Genomic DNA, 21532 nt, shown 5'->3' on the forward strand with positions numbered 1-21532 from the left:
AGGAGAACCTCCTATTCCTACTATCCGACAACTTAAAAACCTCCTTGAAGTCCATTCTGCTGGGAGACCTGAACCTCGGATTCAAGGACCCTAAAGATTCATATGCCAAATCACTCTCTAAAGCTGTAGACTCCTTGGGGTTTAATCAATCGATCACCAACCCCACCCATTCTAAAGGCCGCATTCTAAATTGGCTAGCCGACCAGCACTGCTCTCTATCCATCTGTTCTAACGCCCCTGCCCTTGGACGGACCACCACATCATCCACTTATCCATCCCCATACCCACTAAACACAAATCTCTCACCACTCCACTACCACCAGCCCCATCTCGCAGCTCAAAGGAACTAACCAAAGAGAGGCTACTACCTTACTTAGAAAACCCTGCATTCAAACCTCCTTTCTCCAACAATCCTATAATTCTGGCGGAACTCTACAATTCTGCACAAAGAAATACTGTTAAGGCAGGCCACCAGGGGGTGTAGGCAAGATGGCTGCCTGACTGCTGAGCTCCATCCTCAGTCTAGGGAAAACCATGGAGCTATAGCGACGAGCAGGCTAACACGCGGCCAAAACATTGAAAAACCTGCATAGGAACCTGAAGCCACCTGGAGGGGTTTGGAACAGGATCCAATACCGGCCTAGAGGTGTTGGTAATAGCCTGATGCAAAGCAAAGCCCTTCCAGCCGGCCGCGCTCTGCACTGAGCGTCAAGAAGGTGAAACTACTGAACCCACAGACCCGAGTGCGGTTGCCGTGGAGACCCGAGCAGTGACAGAGGAGTCCGCGAGAGCGAACAACATTGAGGTGTGCAGCCCGGGCGACCCTGAAACGACGAGCAAGTGAAGTGTGAGTCCCTCCCCCCCAGTGCGGTGTCCTTCTCCGAGGCCTCGCCTCCCCCGATCGTGCACTGCACTGACCTTGTCTATTATACTTACATGTTTACATTGTCTTGCACTTTATAAATTGCCTCTTTGCACTTACTGTAACTAGCGCCGTGATAACTGAGCGTTTTGGGCGCTGCTATAAATGCAATAAATAAAGTGTGCCACAAGTGTCCTTTCTATATTGGCTACGCATTAGTACTTACAGAAGTCGCTGTCTTTTTCTTTCCTTTTCTTGATATATCTATACTCTTGCAAGGCTCATTCCTCATCTGGGAATAGATCATTCTACGAAAGCAGCAGTTCAGGATAGACTTGTTTAAGGTTCCCTATTTCTAGCTTATTCCCTTCAAAATTATAAAACGTAATAGAAGGGGATTACATTTCCCCAACAAACAAGCTAATTTTATGCACTTTCTCCACAAGCAAGGGGCTGATTTTGCCTGTATCCAGGAGGCCCACCTGCTGCAGCCGGATGTGACCAGACTATTCTCTAAATGTTAACCTATATAATATTTTGCCTCAGCAAAAGCAAAAAAGAAAGGCGTAGGCATATTGTTTAACCGAAATGTCTACTTTGTATTGGATAAGCAAAAGGTTAATGTAGAAGGCAGATTTCCATTGCTAGCAGGCTCTGCAGATGGCCGTAAGGCAACTATATCTGCAGTTTAGGTTCCAAAGCCAGACCAGAAACAGTTATTTGACAATTTTACTCAAATACCCCTTGCTTTCGCAGTGGATCCTCTGATCTTGACAAACGATGTTAACCTAAATAGGCCAATCACAGCAAATGGGAGGCGGGAGCCGGCCCAGAAGACTTAGACCCACGACGAAGGCCCCGGTCTGCTACCGAAATGCTACCCATTTCCCATGCCCCACCCCCCATGGTTGCCTGTGGTGTTGTATGTCTTTCCCTTTCAACCCCCTCTTGTATGCATGTGTTTCCTGCCTTGCTTATTCCTGTCTATCCTACCTCCCATTCCCCTTAGCCCTCTCCCTCTGCCCCCCTTCATCATTCCACTCCAGGAGTGGTCTTGATACACTATTGCTCTACCATCACTGTGTTGTTGCAAATGCGTGACTTGGACTTTATGGACTCGTTTGACCCTTGGTGCTTCTCCCGTCTCTATTCTCATGCCAGACGTCCTCTGCATCACATACTCATGGTGATCCTGTATCATGCTGTGCCCATCTTCTTCCTGAATCCTGTCTTTCATCTGCTGTTTCCCTGCAACACTATGTATTACCGACTCCGGCAACTGTATTGTTCTCCCCTCTTGCTTCTCCACGGTTTTCACTGCTTACTCTTGTTCTCTCCTATATCTCCCTTCTTCCTTCTCGCTCCCTCTCCTTCTTACTCTATCAAAATTGACCTCAGTCATAGTATGATAGCAACATTGTTGGTCTCCTCCCCCTCCCTCTCGTTCCTCTTCCTCCCCATCCCTCTCCAGCACTATCTGAAATGTTGCCAGGCCTAGTACGATAGTCGCTTGTTTGTCCCTCTCATTCCTTCTACCCCTCCCCCCCCACCTCTCCTCTTGTAATCTTCCAGCTCCATCAGAAATGTCATCGGGCCTAGTACGTTAGTTACCTGTCTGCTCCCATTCCCTTCCCGCCCACCTCCTCCTTTCCTTTCCTTTCTGTGTCTTAGCACTTGCACTATCTTAAATGTTGGCAGGCCAAGTATGATAGTTAATTTCACAGTCTTATCGTTCAAGGCCATTTTAAATGCGCAAATCTATCGATGAACAGACAAGGCAGCGCCATAGCCTCTGCATCAGCTCACAGCACTAAACTCATCGAGGCCATTAAACCCTACCTATCCGCTCCCAACCGCTTGGCCATAGCTAGAGCAACTATAGGCGCTAAACTCGATTATTGCAACGCTCTCTTAGCTGGCACCTCCTCCAAGAACATTCACAGCCTGCAAACCACACAAAACAATGCCCTAAGAGCCGCGCTGAGCATCCCAAGAAGAGACCATATATCCCATGCTAGACGTGAAGCACGGTGGCTACAGGTCAAAGACCACATTACACTGAAAATCCTTACCATCACACACAGATGCATTCACAACACTGCTCCCACCTACCTATACGAAGCAATATCAAGAACCAGTTCCACTCGCCCCACCAGGGCTCAGTACATCAACCAGCTAAACATGCCATGCATCAAGAGAGCCACAGCTGGAGGTCTAGGCTTCTCATATTGCACCAAAACTTTGGAACTCACTCCTTGCCACCATTAGAGCTGAAACCTCCATCTCCGTCTTCCGCAACAACCTCAAGACCACCTTCCTCAACGAGTAATGCAACATCCTACCCCATTCCTGTCATGTACATTGTAATATAAACATAAATGTATTATAACTATATTGTAAACTTGTATATATATTGTATCCCTGCTCATACTGCTCATTATGTAACATATGCATTATTCATGACTCTGTAACTAAGCATAGTAATGTAACAAGTGCCACAATGTCCTCAGGCTGTTGTGCGCTATATAAATACGAATAAAATAAACTGTATTTTTCCCTTGTTCCCTTCCCTTGCCTTGAAGCGCTTTGAAACACATTGTGTATAGGCAGTATACAAATAAACAATCATATTATATCATATCAACCTAATCCTACTTCAGATACATTTAAAGGTGGGATTGGAGTTAAAATCAAGCAAAAGATACTCTGAAACACTTTCAGGAGAGTGACCTGTCTGACATTTGGTGTCTACCCCACCATCAGACATGGAATTTACTTTCTTTTCACACACCCACAATAAGTATACAGGATTATGTGATACTATGATAAGTTACCCCACACCGGTACTAATAGCTGAAAGCTCTGAAATAGGAAACACTAGGATCTCTGACTATGACATTTTAAATGTAGTCATGGATGAGAAGTACCCCAGAGTGTTGAATCTAAATTTGCCACTTTTATTTTACTTTCATACTTTAGAAGAAATATTGAGCCTGCCATAGTGAACTACTTTAAGAATAACTCCACTGATGTCTCACACACACACACACACACACACACCTTTGAAGCTACTATTGGAGGTGTCTGTCACGAAAGACTAGACTTAAAAATATTATTTCTGCTGATAGGAAGAACATATAGGCAAGTAAACACATAAGAAAGACGATATAAGGAAACAGGCTGAAACAATGTATTTCGCCAACTGCAGTCACTCAGATATAAAATCATTTTGAAAAGTATAGGAGCACTGATTTTTTATTGAGTAGTATAAAAGTGAAGTATTTTGTATGGGGTATGTGAGGAGCCAGGCATGAGAAGCTGACACAGAGGACTCAGGTTTTGGCTATATACATTTATTGAAACAAAAAAAAAAGGGTTTGGAAATGCCTCGCTATCCCTATTCCAGGAGGTTTTGCCTACCTCAACTAAAAACGAATGGGTCTGCCCTTTGTCAAGATGTCCAACAAAATATGTCCTGTGTCCATAATCCTATTCTGGCACTCACACTCTGAAATAGATTCTAATGCGTGAAGGGGATTATCTTTTGACTCTTGAAGTGTTGAAATGTTCAAATCCAACCAAAAGATTCAACTCCAACAAAAAGGTTCCAAATAGGCAATGTTCAAAGTTCTCCGGGACAATATTTCCCTTCCTCAGCTTTCTCTTCTTCTCCAATATACAACTCAGTATCCTAAGGGCATGGTTTCATCCTATGGACGCTCTTTACCATCAGTAAGAATTTCAAAGTATGGCTCTTCCTTAAAATTCTCACAATTCACGATCCGAAGGGAAAATATCCTCTTTGAGTTTCTTATTACTTGTACTCATATTGCACGCTCACATGCCAGGGCCTTGTGCAATTCTTTCCATAATATTTCTCCTCACCTGGTATGCCTTTCTGCTAGGTCTTTAACACATTTGTTTGTAAGCATTTACTTGTACACATACTTTCACGGACCTGGTATACTCCCCTGCCAGGGCCCTTTGCAAATACTACTCTTCAGCTGGCATGCCTTTCTGCCAGGTCTTTTACACATTTGTAAGTATTTACTTTCAGCTGGACTACTCTCCTGTCAGGACTTTTCATACATTTTCTCGTAATCATTTATCTTCCCCTTGTGTACTCCTCTGCCAGGACATTGTATACATTTACTTGTGAGCATTTACCTTCACTTGGTGTACTCTCCTGCCAGGACCTTTCATACATTTACTTGTGAGCATTCACCTGTCCTTTCATCCATGCAACAATACTGTTATAGTGCTGCCTTAAAGAACCTCGATTTATAAAGCTCACATTGAAATGTATTGGGTCTTTTATATACCGGGGTTCTACCCCTCCTTCAAGACACTTCTGGTTTAACTCACTCTCACTCCTGTGGTATGGGTCTAATAAATCTGTATCCTATAGCGTAGTTAAAAAAGTAGTTTTAAAATGTTTTTGATGATAAATATAATGATGAGAGTAATTTCCCGACTATGGTAAGTCCACAATTCTTGTTCACGTTATAGGATTGAGTCTTCAAATTGAAACCATTTAAATCATTGTTATAATTTCCTGCAAGACATCACTTTGTGATTGTATTTATCAATGTTAAACATATTAGCAGTGGAAATTACTTGGAAATCCACAAACCAAAAAAAGTGGGTTTATTTAAAGATTGTGATTCCCTACTCTACATAAAACCTCAAGGGTAGATGGGTCTCTGATTTTTTTTGTCTGGCTGTAAGCTCCCTACTCTCACTAACGCAGAAAATGATTTCCTGGGGAAAAAAATAACTAAAGAATTTGAGGGCCTTGAAAGAGGCAAAGTCAATAATGCCCCTAGCCCAGACAGCTTGCTGCTTTGTTGTATAAAATGACTCCCCATATCCTGTTAGACCCCACTATTTATTTCATTCAACCAGATTATTCTAGAGGGAGCAATCAACAATGGCTGAAGAACATATTTTGGTGCTCCCCAATCTGGGATGAGACCCCACTCTGAGGATCTTATCACACAACCCTTCTAAATACAGATGTCAAATTATATGTAAGGTTTAAGCCAATAGATAATTGGGTGGCTTAGATCAGTCTAGTCTCATCAAAAGGAAGCAGGACTCAGATATTGTAATAAGGATCATTAACTTGGTAGACATATCACACAGAACCTAGGATAAGGATTTCAATCAGGCGACACACCTTGGTATCGGCCTAGTATGCAGCGCACAACTGAAATGCTCATCTTTTTGTATATTTAGGTTCAATATTGTGATGGTACACCACTCATTTCACACACCCTTTTCAAATACCCCGGGTCACAATGGACCATGAACCAGGCTAGTTGGTGAAACACAAGATTTATTTATTTTAAAATTCAAAAGAAATCAGACACTTTTTAATATGGAGCAATGTGAGCAATGCTTTTAACCTTCTAGAGGAACATATACACAGCACAGCAGAATAGGAGCACTTTTTGATGTAGGAAAGATAGCACCCAAGTTAGAATTTCCCTCTGCAATGTTCCCTCAACCCACAGATAACCAATTCTGAGTGGATAAACAGAAGCACCAGGTAATCAGAAATAAGGAACAGGAAACAGAATCCAAATCTGACCTTCCCTCCCCAAATAAGAGAGACAAATGGATTTTAAACCCCTTGCAATGTTATGAAATGACACTCGGAAATGGACAAATAAATAATGAATGTGTGTTAAAAACCTTGAAGCAAATATAATTCTTCACTAAAGCAAGAATGCAACGACACTATTAATCACAAAGAATGGATTACCAAAAGCATACAGTTCGAAAATGAGTGGAAAGTTTAAAACATATTGCAGCAAAATAACCTGTTGGAAACTTTGCAATTTTGCAATTCCTCCCTGAAATTATTCAAACGGTTTTAAATAGAAATGGGTGAAATACATTGATTTGGAGTGCAGTTTTTTGTTTGGGGGATAGAGGTACATCACAGGAACAATATGGAAGTGAAATTAAGTCTCTAGCTGGAGGAGTTATACAAGATATAAAAAGGTGCGCTTTGAGTAAGATGGAGCTGTGAAATAGGAAAGGAAATCAGTTGTGACAAGAGCAGTTTTACTTTAAACTAGAGTATTCAGGCTAGTCCACCAAAGAGGGACACAGTAAGCTCCAGGGTTGATTCGCACGTTCAACCCTCTCACCCCAGCGCCCAACCCTGGCGAAAACCAGTCCGATCACTCGAAATGGGACTAATGGTTTAGGATTACACACAGCAAAATTACTAAAGAGATGGCGCCAGCACTAGAAATCAAGGGCAGGGTTGCAAGAATGATTGACAGTTTGAACAAGTTAGCAGGGTAAAGATAAATAGAGTGAGATAAGGACAAAGGCAAGACAAGGTATACTATGGGGTGGTGGTTGATACTCACACTCCACTTTTAGTTTCAGATTTTTGGATCGTCAAAAGATTCTGGTCACCACATGGCAGCGCGCCTGGAAAACAGTTGGGCAGTTCTGCTCACAGGGTGGCACTGGACTGGAATGGCAATTTTGGTCTCTGGATACTAAAGGTCAAGTGGATGGCAGTATTGCAGCGAGCATGCACTTAGTGGTATCAGGATGCCTCCCAAAAACAGCACACTTTCCCCTTTGGTTATTTGGGTATTTTAGTGGGATTTCAAAATTGAAGCCTTGCTGGGAATAGGATCAGCAATACTTGGGTTTTTCAGTGGGCCCTGGAGTAGGGTGAGCAATGCTTTGGCCTTGTAGTTGGGATCTGGAATCTGGATGGAACAGGAACGCAGCGCAGGAACGTCAGGAATAGTGTGTGTAGAGTCTTGTCAGGGACTCTTATTTATAATGCATAGTGACATCACCAAAGTATATAACTGGGGCAGGCTTAACTAAACACGCCTCTAACAATGGGATTGAACAAGGGTGATAGTCTTCGCCTCGCTCTCAGCTGGTTGGATTTCAGGAAAATGATGTCAGATTCATGATGTGAGTTTTACAATGTCCAAAAACCTCCCACAGTTACTTTAACTAAAATCCGATTTTGCCACAAACATACATTCATACAATTGCAATCTCTTGGCAAATTATATACGCAGGTTACATATTTTGTGCAGCACATAGCAGTCCAATCCTCCAGTCCGTGAGACCTTGTTTCACCCTTGTACCAGTTTTTTGCGCTTTTCAATGGGATTTATATTACTCAAAATTCTATAACTTTATACATGGGTGTGGATGATCATTTGCAACATGGATACTTCTCTTGGAATCCTCAATACTTTTTCCTTTCTGTCCCCAGGGTGTCAGTGAATTCTACCATGTTTTAAAAGAATGCCCAAAAATTCACTTTTACACTGCGAAAATTCTACATTTTTACAAAGTCTTGCTGCAGAGATAAAGTTTTTAAAGTTTATTTATGAAATAGTCTTTGGAAACAAATGGCAGTCCTTTGTCACTGGATCATTCTTTTTTTCTTCCTTCAACTACTACCAACTGTCATTTCGTCCAGAGCAAGGTGGGGGTTACAGCTTGATTGAAGGGTTTATTGCCGCCTTCCCCTCTTCACACTTCCTGGCCCTGGGAGCCATCATCAGTGGGTCAGCCCAGCATAGATTCTTTCCCACCCTGTAATTATCAGTGGGGTGTTAGTCTCTGCTGAGAGTATATGGCGTGGCTCCCTTCCTAGGGGGAAGCTTTTAGCTCTGCCATCTGGAATAATTGCTTTTTGAGAGCTTGCAAATTCAGGCCATGTGTTTAAAATCTTTATTTTCTTTTATTTGGTCCGGAATCCAAAAATAAACCAAGCATGTTGAATAAAAATAGCCCATGTATGTATGTTCACCATCCACAAACCCCTTCACATTGCTAGGTAATGGCAGGCTTTCCTTCAACTGTTTACTTTTAAATGGGCATTTTTCTCCTTTAGTTTTGAAAAGGCCCATGTGTGGTGAAAAGCTAGCATTTCTTTCTTTAAATTCGGTTTGTCAGCTCCATCAGATTCCCACACTGTCTTTGCAGCCATAGTCATTTTCTTGAAAGCAGGAGTTTTGTCTGAAGCACAGATAAATTGAAACTGCCCTGGCTCAGAGAGTTAGACTCTCTTTGAACTGCTGAGCTTTGGATACTTTTGGAAAGAAATAAACTTGTGTTCCTGTGCGAGTAAAAGTGGAGTTCCTTGTTGATTTCTCTCAGAGTTGGTTTGACAGGGCCTGTCATTCAGAAATCATACCTGGTTTTGCTGAGGCACAATGAAATATATTGGGCATGGCAGCACCTTATTGATCACAGTGGTTTAAGAGAGAACAGATGGAATTGGCATCAAAGCAGCATTTTTAAAGGGTGAAAAAGTTTCATTTTGAAGGAGAATTTTGGGTTTTCAGCAAAGCAGTGCTGTCTTTTCACTTTATTCCATTTATATGTTTCAGAACACACTGGCACGCTCCTTCAGTGTGTCCCTTTATTCCACCCTGCCTGAAGTGTGCTTGGCCGGACGGTGCAGCCATCTTTTTTTTGTTGCTGCAAAACAGTTTTGAGGCTATGGCGTTCACAGGAGCCAGCACAGCCATTTGCTGTTTTCCGCAGACAGGCAGCTTAGTGATGTGATGAAATACTGTTGAGTGGGTCAATATATCCCACACCTGCACTCCACGTGCTTTAATACACCTTACGTGGAAAAGGCATTTGACCCCAACGAGTGACAGTTTCTGCGCCAGGTGTAGAGAAGGGCTTTCCAGAGTGCTGACTTTGCCATTTACCACACCCCACAACTCGAATGTTGGTACACGATTCCTTTTCACAGGCCATTGCTTTATCTAGCAGCACAAGTCAGGAAAGCCAATTCTCCCCTTTATTATTTGCCATGGTGGTCAAATTTCCTGTGCCACATGGTTTCTGTCACAGGAATCCAGTACAGTGCAACATAAATAAATCTTTTCATTCATGATAATTTATTAACTCTAACTAATCCTGATGGTTCTGTCCTAGCATTACTGTCCCTTCTAACATTCATAAGGTTTTAGGAGTTAAAGATAATGTGGATAAGTTAATTGCTAAACATTAGCATTACCGAATCACTGACTTGGGAAATATGGAAGAATACCCCATTTGAATGGACTGATTTAAAATTAAATACTTGAGGAATTGAAATATATACAAAGGCAACAATCCCCTGCTGTTCTGTAAAATTAGAGAATATTTCAACTCTGGCAATTCTCTGATTTAGAAGGATTGCTTCAAAAACTACAATATCCTTTCATGCCTTCTTATATGTTTCAGCCTCTACTAATCGTAATCTAAGGAGGCACTCTTTCACGCCTACAGAAAGATTTATTGACCTTAATTTGGCATTGGTCTAGTCAGAGGGTTGCTAAACAAACATTTACTGCACTGGTGTAGAAGGGAGCATGCCTACTGAAAGGCAACTGAGTGCAGAATTTTATGTGATTATGTGAATGCATCGTCGATTAAAATCTGGAGAACCTTGGAAGGGTTGGTGGTGGGCCAGCTTCCACGTTATATAATTTGACTATGTAAAAAATATAATCCTCTCATTTCTTATGACCTGCCCTCAACCACAATTAGAGTCTTGGATAAATCAGCAATTAAGTCATCCTTGACCTCATCCCCAAGAACTACAACCCCAATACATTTTAGTCCTCAGCTCACTAACATATAATCAGGTTCTGAGAGATGGAAAAAGGAGATTTACAAATTTAGCTTGCACTTCTGCTGTAAGGCTATCAGATCTTTTGAGGGATGGGCAGCTAATATAATAGGAGAACGAGAATGCTTTAAATATACGCAGTTAAGACAGATATTAAATTCATTATTGAAAGCTGGAGCCGTAGAACAACTCACAGTTTTGAAAACTGTCTATTTACATTCCAAGAGTCGAAAGGCCAGATTTCCAGAATATAACAATTGCTCTTGGAACCTCATATCTACAGATCCCTTCTATGTTAAAGCTGGCATATAGACCAAAGTTAAAAGCTGGATTGGGGAACATGGAAGAAAATCTGGAGGCAAATGAAAAAAATAACATCTTAGACGTCAATATGCCAAGCAAGCTTTTAATATGTTGTCAGGCTGATACCTGAGCCCCGATAAGGAATAAGTTACTTACCTGTAACTGTTGTTCTCCAGCATGGGTCTGGCATGGATTCACATGCTCATGAATATTCCCCGTCAGGCCGGGAATCCTCGGTATAGAAAGAAAATCAGTATCAGTTTCGTTTCTGATCTGTCTTTCTTAGTAGTAACTAATCACTGGTCTCTGGGTCATACTGCCCCCAGCCAATGACTGCCCTCTCCCTAAGCCCGCCTCTGGCAGCCATCCTCAGATTTGGTAGCACGTAAAGTGGCAGTATGACCAAGTGAAGAGCCGCAGAGGGGTAGGCGGGAGGGTTCGCCTGTGAATCCATGCCAGACCCATGCTGGAGAACAACAGTTACAGGTAAGTAACTTGTTCCTTCTCCAGCATGGGGTCTGGCATGGATTCACATGCTCATGAATAAGAGAATATATAGCAGTACACACATGCACAACCACGGGAGGTGGCAACAGGCTCAACATTAAGCAATACAACAACTCAACATTAAGCAACTCTTACCTCCTCACCAGGCTCACCTTAAGCGAACAGGTTGCGCAGCACTGCTTGGCCGACCCTGGACTCCTCCCTGGAGTCCCGATCGACGCAGTAGAATCTTGTGAAGGTGTGCGTCGACCTCCACGTCGGAGCCCTGCAGATGTCCAGCAGGGGCACACCAGACAGGAACGCCATGGTAGCAGCGAACGCTCTCGTCGAATGGGCTCTCGGACGGCCTGGCAGCGGTCAGTTTGCCAACCGGTGACAGTGCATGATGCAGCCGGAGAGCCATCTGGAAATGGAAGTCTTCGAGAGAGCCTTCCCTTGATTCACAGTCCCAAAGTTCACAAACAGCTGTGACGTCTTCCGAAAACTCTTTGTGCGGTCCACGTAGAACTTCAGCGCTCTAGCTACATCCAGCGAGTGCAAAGTCCTCTCGGCCGGCGACGAAGGCGACGGGAAGAAAACTGGCAACACCAAGGGCTCGTTGAGGTGGAAGTCCGAAGGCACCTTGGGCATAAAGGAGGGGTGCGTCCTCAGCCCCATCCTCGTGTCATGAAAAGTCAAGTATGGAGGCTTGCAAGATAGGGCCTGGATCTCTCCCACTCGTCGTGCGGAGGTGATGGCCACGAGGAAAGCCGTCTTCCATGACAGGAACTTCAAAGGCGCCGAATGCATAGGCTCGAATGGGGCCCCCCCATGAGCCTGGTCAGCACCACATTAAGCTCCCATGCCGGGGCAGGAGCCTTCACCGGCGGGAATGATCGGAATAGTCCCTTCCTGAAATCTTTCACCAGGCGATGAGACCACAAGGACGCCCGTCCCGTAGTCCTGGTATATCGGGAGATTGCAGCCAGATGTATTTTGATGGAGGCGTGAGCCAGTCCAGCTTTGGCCAGCGACAGTAGGTACGGCAGTACTTGAGGGGCCGTAATCCGCAGAGGGTTAATCTTCTGTGCACGGCACCAGACAGAGAACCTCTTCCATTTGCGTCCGTATCACGAGAGTTGAGGACGCCCTGGCCTTTGCAAGAACCTCTCTGCAGTCGGCCGGGATGTCGTACCCTCCAAACTCTTGTGCTGCAGGAGCCAGGCCTGCAAGTTCAGCGACTCCGGGTTGTGGTGAAGAATGGCGCCTCCTTGTCTGCGTCCGTCGGCAGCTTGACTGGTGTGGACGTTGACAAGTCCAGAAGGTCCGGGAACCAGATCTGTCTCGGCCACGCCGGTGCGACGAGGATCATCCTGCACCAGGACCTCTTGAGCTGGTTGATGAGCCGGAGCAGCAACGGCAGTGGAGGGAACGCATAAAGAAATAGGCCGTCCCAGGGGAACGAGAAAGCATCGCCCATGCTCCTCGGCTGGGGGAACCGGCTGGCGAACCTCCGGCACTTGGAATTCGTCGCCGTTGCGAAGAGTTCGATTTGGGGTTCGCCCCATCGTCGGAAGAGTCGATCCACTTGATCCTGCCGTAGTTCCCACTCGTGGCACGAGCGCAGCTCCCTGCTGAGTGAGTCGGCGATCGTGTTTTTTATTCCTGCTAGATGAACAGGCACCAGAAACATCCCTTGTGCGACGGCCCAATGCCACAGATCCTGGGCTTCCTTGGATAGGGCCGGGGACCTGGTTCCGCCCTGCTTCCGGATGTAGAACATCGTGGTGGTGTTGTCGGTGAAGATCCTCACCACCTTGCCCTTGAGGGACGGAAGAAAGGACCCGAGCGCCCAGAACACTGCGCGGAGCTCCAAGATGTTGATGTGGGGTGACTTCTCCTCCGGGAGCCAAAGGCCTCTCGCGTGAAGATCTCCGGAGTGCGCTCCCCAACCTTCCAGGGAACCGTCCGTCGTCACCGTCACCTGGTGAGCTGGGGTCTGAAAGTCCGTGCCCGCCGACAGATGGGAGCGGGCACCCCACCACCGGATCGCCTGACGGAACGTCTGGTTGAGAGGGATCCTGTCCTCGAAGCTGCCCGTCGACTGGACCCAGCGGGCGTCGAGGAACTCTTGTAAGGCGCGCATCCGAAGCCTGCAAAGGCGCACCAGATAAATGCAGGACATCATCCCGAGGAGGGACTTGATAGATCTTGCCCTGGCCATGTCCGTGGCTAGCAGACACTGCACCTTGCCCAGAATGGTCCTGGTCCTTTCCTCCGACCGCGAGGCCAGCCGTGCCACTATGTCGAGCTTGGCTCCCAGAAACAGGGCGACTTGCGACGAAACCAGGTGGGATTTTGGAAAGTTGATGGAGAATCCCAGGTCCGTGAGCAGCTTGACAGTCTTCGCAGTGTGCTCCACGGCGAGCTCCCTTGTCCTTGCCCAGATAAGCCAGTCATCCAAGCAGGGGTAGACGTGGATCCCCTGTAGGCTCAGCCGCGCCGCCACCGGTGCGAGGCACTTGGTGAACACCCTGGGTGCCGACTTCAATCCGAACGGGAGGGCCTTGAACTGGTAGTACCGCCCTTGGACCACAAATCTGAGGAACTTTCGGTGTCTTTTTAGAATGGGGATGTGGAAGTACGCATCCTCCAAGTCCAACGACAACAGGAAATCGCCCTCCTCCAGCTGTCCCAGCACGTGCTGGAGGGTGACCATACGGAACTTCTGTGCCTTGATGTACTTGTTCAGTCGTCACAGGTCCAGGATGGGGCGCCATCCTCCTGTCTTCTTTTTTACGAGGAAGTACCCCGAGTAAACTCCGGAGCCCCGAAGCCTCTTTGGGACGAGGTCGATGGCACCCTTCTTGAGCATCGCCCTTACTTCCAACAGTAGTTGAGGGACGTGATTTTCCTTCCTGGCCACGGGTGGAACGCAAGGGCACTTCTTCTGAAACTCGAGGGTGTGCCCTTGGGCCAGGGCGTCCAGCACCCAACGGTCGGTGGAGATGGACTCCCACACGCTGACGAACCTTGCCAGCCGGCCTCCCACCGGGGTGCTTCGGTGGGGGCCTGACCCCACGGTCGGTTCAATCTTGTTTGGAGGCCGCCTTGCCTCGTTGACCTCCCTGTCGACGACGACGGGCACCACCTGACTTGCCGCATCCCCTGTAGGCTTCCTGGGACGAAGATCTTGCCGCTTGGCGGAACGTGGAGGAGCCACTGCTGGCTCCCTTGGAGGCACCTTGTCTGCCTCCGGAGCTCCGAAAGGACGGCCGTCGTTGTTGGAGCACTCCCAGTGCCCGGGCAGTCTCTGTGTCTGTCTTGAAGGCCTGAAGGGACTCATCAACTGCCTTCCCAAACAGGTTGTTCCCGTCGAAGGGCATGTCCAAAACCTTGGTTTGTACGTCCTGGCGGAAATCCGTGGCCTTGAGCCATCCTCGTGTCAAGAAAACGCTGTTGCCCAACTGACGGAAAACGGTGTCAGTGATGTCCGTTGCCACCGTGATGGCGTGGTCCGAAGCAATCTCACCTTCCTGTGGGATTTCAAGGGCCTCAGCCCTTTTGGCATCCGGAAGGAAGTCCAACAGAGGGGCGATTTTGAACCCCAACTCCCTGTCGTAGCGGGCTACGATAGCCAGGGCGTTGGCCGCCTTGATAGTCGTCGATGCGGATGAGATGATCCGTCGTCCCATCGTGTCCAGCTTCCTGCCTTCGCCGTCCGGCGGGGAAGTTGATGTCGAGGCCGATGCCCCCCCAGCTTTCTTCTTTGCCACCGCCGAGACGACCGAATCCGGGGTAGGTTGCGCTCGAAGGCACAAGGGGGCAGCGTCCGGGACCCGGTACTACTTCTGGCCGCCGCCGTGGCAGGGTTCTTGAGGAGGGCAAGCCCCTCATCCCAGATGTCATCAAGAAGCGGTACGGCGAGGACAGTCTTCCTTTTAGCCTCGCGCCGTTGGTAAAGGAACCCTTCCTTCTCTTCTGGGCAGAGCTGGAAGAGCTCGGATGCCCTGGAAATCATGGCATGAAAGGATCCAATCTCGTCGGGCGGGGACGCCCGAGCAGGGGGGCGACGGGGGACACGTCCTGTTGTCGCCTCCGTCGTCATCTGTACCTGTCATAGCCGTGTCCGTGCCTGCATCACCCCCGTGGATAGTAGACCGGGGGAAGGCAGAGCATGCCGCAGAGGTGGGAGAGGTGGACTTTCCAAAGGTCCTGGCTCCGGTTCCCCCGTCGGGTCTGGCTCAGGTACTTCCGTCGGGGGGAGGGGCAACCTTGTCCTTATCTCCGAGTATAAGGACTGAATCGCTGACAAAATGGCCGCCGAAGTGTCCTGCGGCGCTGGAAACGACGGGCACGAGGGCTCTTGAGGAGCCTCGTCGGCAACACCATTGCTCTCGTCATCGCCCTCATCGGGATCCCTCCCGATGGGCTGGGCCTCTTCCACAACTTCGATGAGCTCTTCAGAGGTCGTGTCTGTATCCACGAAGGCCTCGTGGGGGTCTTCTCAATGGGCCTGAAAGACAACTCCCTCCGCGGTGGCAGGGAGACTCTGGGTCCTTAGGTCGCCTCCACTGATGTAGCCTCCACAGGCTGAGCCAGGGCCGCGGCGACATCCTCAATTGAGGTCTTAGCAGGGTGAATTAAGGCCATTGTCACCTTCTGGGGCCTTCACCTTGGGGGGAGGGTCCGAGCCTCGCTCCCCCTCTGCCAGAATCTTCGAGATCGACCGGGGCATCTCCAGAAGCTTCGCCGGGTTCTCGGACTTCCTCTTACCCGAGCCAGAGCGTTGGCTCATGGTTGATGGCACCGGGGAGGATGCGCCCTGCCTGGCAGCCAAGGAGCTGACCGTTCAGCACTCCCGGTGCCCGCGGACCCACGGTGCTTAGCCTTTTGTTGGGCCCCCGTCGCCAGGGTGCCCTCACAGGACTTAGAAGACCGCTCGGACTTCTTTTTTTTCTTCTCGCCTGACGGGCTCTTCCCTTCCAGCCAGTTGGCGAGACGAAGGTGGCGATCCTTCATGGTCCGCTCCGACATGTTCCCACAAAACGCACAGTCCTTCTCCGTGTGCGTCTTGTCCTCATGGAGACAGAGGCATAACGAATGCTCGTCCTACTTGAAAACACTCTGAAGCTGGCATCCAGGGCAGGTCCTGAACAGCTTCCCGGGCGTCGAGCTTCCTTTCTCCTGGGCCATGTCCGGGGTAGGCCTCGGAACTTCTGGAATCCTCCAAAAGCATAACTCAGCGAAATCTTCACCCTTGAGGGGCGTAGAAAACTCCGAAACGGATCCCCGTTGATCGGATGTAGAAACGGTGGAGCTTGAGGCTCTATTTAACCGAAAAATGAGAAAAATCTCCTGAAAAAAGCGTGAAAATGCAGCAAAAGCTAGAGAGCTACAGACTCCCAACACTTGAACGTGCGGTAAAAATCTGAGGACGGCTACCAGAGGCGGGGCTTAGGGAGAGGGCAGTCATTGGCTGGGGGCAGTATAACCCAGAGACCAGTGATTGGTTACTACTAAGAAAGACAGATCAGAAACAAAACTGATACTGATTTTTTTCTATACCGAGGATTCCCGGCCTGACGACGGGGAATATTCATGAGCATGTGAATCCATGCCAGACCCCATGCTGGAGAAGTAAAAATATTCTAGGAAGGACAAATGAGGCCTTTCTTGGAGAGGATGCAGCTGTGCTGGACCACATCTACATAACTGGTGTACATGTCCTCAGCAGATACATTCTGGGATAAAGTATGAAGAGCAATAAATGAGATAACCAATAAGTCTTTCCCCAAAGTTCCAGAGCTTTGTCTTCTTGGTATCACCCATGTGAAAGCTTATCCTTGAACTATGAGGAGGAGCTCTCTCATCATAAAAGTATTTTTAGTGGCAAGGTTATTGCCTGCCATTGGGAAATTCCCGATCTACAGCTGTGGCATACTACATTTTGGGAGAAGCTTGTTTGTGAAAACGGCTCTTCTTCATGATTCACTGCCAGAGCCCATTCCTGAATTATATAAAGTCCCAAAGCAAGGGCATCATATATAGATTCACAATAGAATAGGAACTTTGGGAACATAACATGCAAATGTACACCTATTCGACAGTTATATATATAAAAAATTAAATTAGAAAGACCTACTAAGAAGCCGAGCGTCTAGATTCAAGATCTAGACTACAAAGAAACTAGGGTACCACTTAAACACTCCTTCCAAAAAGTGGAAAGGAGTGAGATCTTCTGTGAGTTGAGATAATTACTAAAACAAAACAATATGATTGCTTTTTAAATCAACACAATGAAGAAGCAAGTGCTCAATGGTTTCCACTGCCTCAGGCACATCACAAAAATGACAATTTGCCGATTCCAGGTTAATTTCCTTACGTTTTTGCACGATTTCACGTGTGCAATACAAATTCCACCACAAACGTACAAAGTCAAGTCTGGCCGAAGGACTAGGGAAGATCTTCCAGTGCGCTGCAGGTGTACCCAGGCATTTGTGCTCATGTCTCCAGATATAGCAGACTTTTATAACTATGGAACTTATCAATCGTAATACAACAGTCCATTTGGTACAAATCTCTTTTGACCTTATCAGGGTCAGCAATCGGATCAGTCTTAGTTTTACCAAAGCCAGACAAGACTTCATCACAGCACTCTGCATTTGCTTCCACTATCCTCTCTTTATTTGCAGTCAAAACCACATTCATTTCTGTGCACAAAGAATGAGGACATGGAGCCAGAAGTTTGTAATAAAACAACATTTTCCACTGACCCATTTGCCTTCATTGAACTTAAGCCTAAATCGTATTTAATGGCAGCATTTGGAATAGCATTAGGTATATCCAGCACTTTCTGCCACAATAACGCTTTCCATTTTCTCAAGAACATTCAGAACGCATACCGGATACATTTCCACACCGTAAGTTAGCTTTGAGATAACATTCCCAATGTAATATTTGATAATCGGTATGATAAAGTACTTACAATATTTATTCTTGATGTAAATCATCTGTGAGGCAAGGGTCTCAGATATATGCCTAAAAAAGCTAGTTAAATTTAGATGATTCGAAAGACTAGAAATAGAAATCCCCAAATAAATGAAATCACTGACCCTCTAGAGAGAGAGACCCCACTCAACTTCCAGTGACCCCTTTTGTTCTGTCTGTTTTTAGAAAAAGCAAGACCCTTTTGTTTTGCTTGCGTTCATTTTTAGAAACTTGGCGGTCGCATAACCTTCAAACGCAGACAAAAGATGCTGCAATCATACTACTGTGCAATCCAACAAGATGAAATTGTCGGCGTATACCAACCATATTGGTTTAAAATGACACATTTATGGTGATACAGAGGCAGCACTCTATTGCTTCCCAGATTATTTAGTTTCCAAAAACTAAAAGTAAATTGAGCTCTGCCTTTTATATAAAATGAAATAAAAAGATGTTTTAAATCCAAATATCAACTAATAAAAGATAAACCTGTGTTAAAACAGGTAGACATGAACTGAATAAAAGACACATGCCCATTATTTGGATTGCGCAGGGGAAATAGAAGGAATGTGATAACAATTATTTCAAAACTGAAGAGTAAACGTGAAAACTGAAATGCTTCAGCATGGAGACACCTTGTACACCATGCTTTTGCAGTGAATTAAAAATACATTTTGAATGGGGTTGCTGCACCTTTAAAATGGCATACATATAAAAGATTTGAATATATTTTAATGCTGTGCTTTATTATTTTGTACTTACAAAGACAACACGCTGGCAGAAGAAGAAAAACTAAAACTGAAATAAACAATATCAAATAAATGTAACCTGTTCTGCAAAGATTGTCCTTTCTTCAAAATGAAGACTGTTTCCCTGCCAGGCTCACAGAAGGCTGGTACACTGGAAGGCAAAATACAAATGCGGATTAAACAACGTTTTTCTTCACATTCTAATCCTATGTCTGCTTCATATTTTGCAACAGACATTTTTTTAAGCAACACAAATAATAAACATGTGTTTATTGTTAAACTTATTTAAGTGAAAGGCTTTAACAGAAGCTAATCAAGCAATTTTGTATCTTTATTATTATGATTCCTTTACTTCAAAGGCAGGCATAGAACTGTATACCAACAAAGCTATACTTTTAGGCACCAAGAAATTGGTTGTTTTCAACGTATGTGGAGACAAATACTCCCCCCCCCCGCCCCCTCCCCAAACCCACCAATATGGGGAAAAGCAAGTATTAGATTCCTGAGCCTCATCAGGCAGTTTGCCACTATACACAGTGGGCATAGGGATAGGTTTTGCCTTTTCCATTGGAGCTCACAAGCAGGGTTGCTCCAGCTTCTTCTCCATATTTGGGCCCGATTGGAGATTTTTCAGTATTTTCATTTCAATTCAGCTTTATTTCGGTACTTTTTTTACCATAAAAGCCAGCATATATTTAAGAACACAATAACATCTCAAGATCAGCAAGCATAAAAGACAACAAGCCTATAGTAAAATCAAAAGTAATCACAGAAATTTAGAAGAGAATAAATAAGTTTAAAACACAATTTCCCATTACCTTCAAGCAATTATTAAACAGTAAACTTCAAGAAGTGCCAGTGTGATTAAAGTGCATACTAGTTTGGATTAAAACGGCAACTGCTCCCCTCCTAAGGAGCTTTCTGTAGCCCTAATGAAACCAGAGGGGAAATCAACAAAGCATTACCCATTCCTTTAAAGCAATCAACATATCAGCTACAAAAGCCCATTCACAAACCCATCAAGGGTCTAGGATTAATGAAGGGCATTCCCTTTAACTAAGGCCCATTTAGGAAAGGTTCAAAGTTTAAGTTTTTACAGATATAGAATAGAATACCTTCAGCAGTGATTAATCCCGAGAACGGACAGTCACTACTTACATTAGGCAACTAATCCACAGATTTTCGTCCTCTTTCGCCAGGCTCTAATCAAGAACCATCCTGTGGTGAATGTTGCAAGGTGGTCCTTGGCTGTCAGGCAAAGCATTATAGCGTTGGCTGTAGTAGTGACCTGGGTCTGTATTTCTCATAAGGTCAGCATACATGGGGAACAAAAGTAAGAATTGAACTGTGTCTTCTCTAGCACCTGAGCATAAGGGGCAAAGAGGACTACGTTTAATATTCCACCTGGACCTCACTGACCTCATCGCCTTGGGATAAATTAGCACCAGGTAGTCTTCATAGCCCTAGTACTGCTTCATGGCCCAGTATGTACTAAATTGAGATGATACATGCAGGCTCTTTCGATTTCTGCTATTCTTTCAGCCCCAATAGCACAGTGTACCTTAGCCTTTGAAGTTGCATTAATAGTCGCAGGGTGGGCCCAGAGATCCAGGAGGCCAAGAGCTTAAAATTCCTTTCTTAGGAACGCTAGCCATGTCAAGCCCATTCCTCCTTCCTGTGCTATTACATCCTGCACTGCCCCTAGATATTTGAGCAAATTTACACTATTCTATAACCTTGCCCTACAGGCTTTTTCAATGGACTGCAAGTCCAATTCGAGTAAGATTTGAAAGTTTGGAGTGGGGATGGGTAAGCCCAATCGGTTTTTCAGAAATCTATTTTTAATTACAGACACATGGGTAACATTACACTATCCCATAACTGCGCCATAAACAGCAGCTTGTCGTGCCTGGGCATTATAGGCCTCCAAGGCCACACGATAAGCCCACCCCATGCAAAATTAGCTATTACACACCTATATCTGGTCAGCGTCAATCCTGCCTCCAGGTACAGTCTTCCTTAATTCTTATACCCAGGTAGTAGCATGTTTTGACCTGCTCGATTCACACTTCATCCAATGCTAGGTCAACTCTGCAAGGGTTTTTCCCACTTTTTCCTCTTAGGACCATGGCCTTGGTCTTTTGGGAATGAATTGTCAGGCCAGTTTTGGTACAGAAGCCTAAGAAAATGTCCATCTGGCTGCGCAGTCCACCAGGTGTCAGTGATAGAAGGACTGCGTTGTCAGCGCACATCATAACAGGAATCCTGTCTCGCGCCGGTACAGGGGGCATCACTAGGGATTGCCAGGAGATTGGTGATTACACCATTTATATACACACGCAAAAGAGTTCACTCTCCTTGACAGAGCCCCATCTGTCCCACAATGTATCCTCGCCACGTTACCCTGATCACAATGGCATTTTGTAAATTATAAGGAATACCTAGGTCTGACAAAATTTACCATAGCCTTTCCTGCGGGACTGTGCCAAATGTTGTCTTAAGGTCTATAAA

General features: G+C 45.8%; 1 protein-coding gene across 14 annotated transcripts in view; it reads right to left on the minus strand.

Moving 5' to 3' along the window:
• Nucleotides 1-21532, minus strand: part of LOC138488440 (apoptosis-inducing factor 3-like) — a 1275087-nt gene that overhangs the window by 914465 nt on the left and 339090 nt on the right. For 13 of the 14 annotated variants that reach the window (XM_069615395.1, XM_069615389.1, XM_069615394.1 and 10 more), the window contains one exon: nt 19101-19172. The exons of the other annotated variant lie outside the window; for it this stretch is intronic. In XM_069615395.1, coding sequence (XP_069471496.1) covers nt 19101-19172 — 72 coding nt within the window. The remainder of the gene's footprint in view (nt 1-19100; nt 19173-21532) is intronic. 14 annotated transcript variants of the gene reach the window in all.

Source organism: Ambystoma mexicanum, chromosome 9 (assembly GCF_040938575.1).
Source record: "Ambystoma mexicanum isolate Mex_15411 chromosome 9, UKY_AmexF1_1, whole genome shotgun sequence".
Classification (NCBI taxonomy): Eukaryota; Metazoa; Chordata; class Amphibia; order Caudata; family Ambystomatidae; genus Ambystoma; species Ambystoma mexicanum.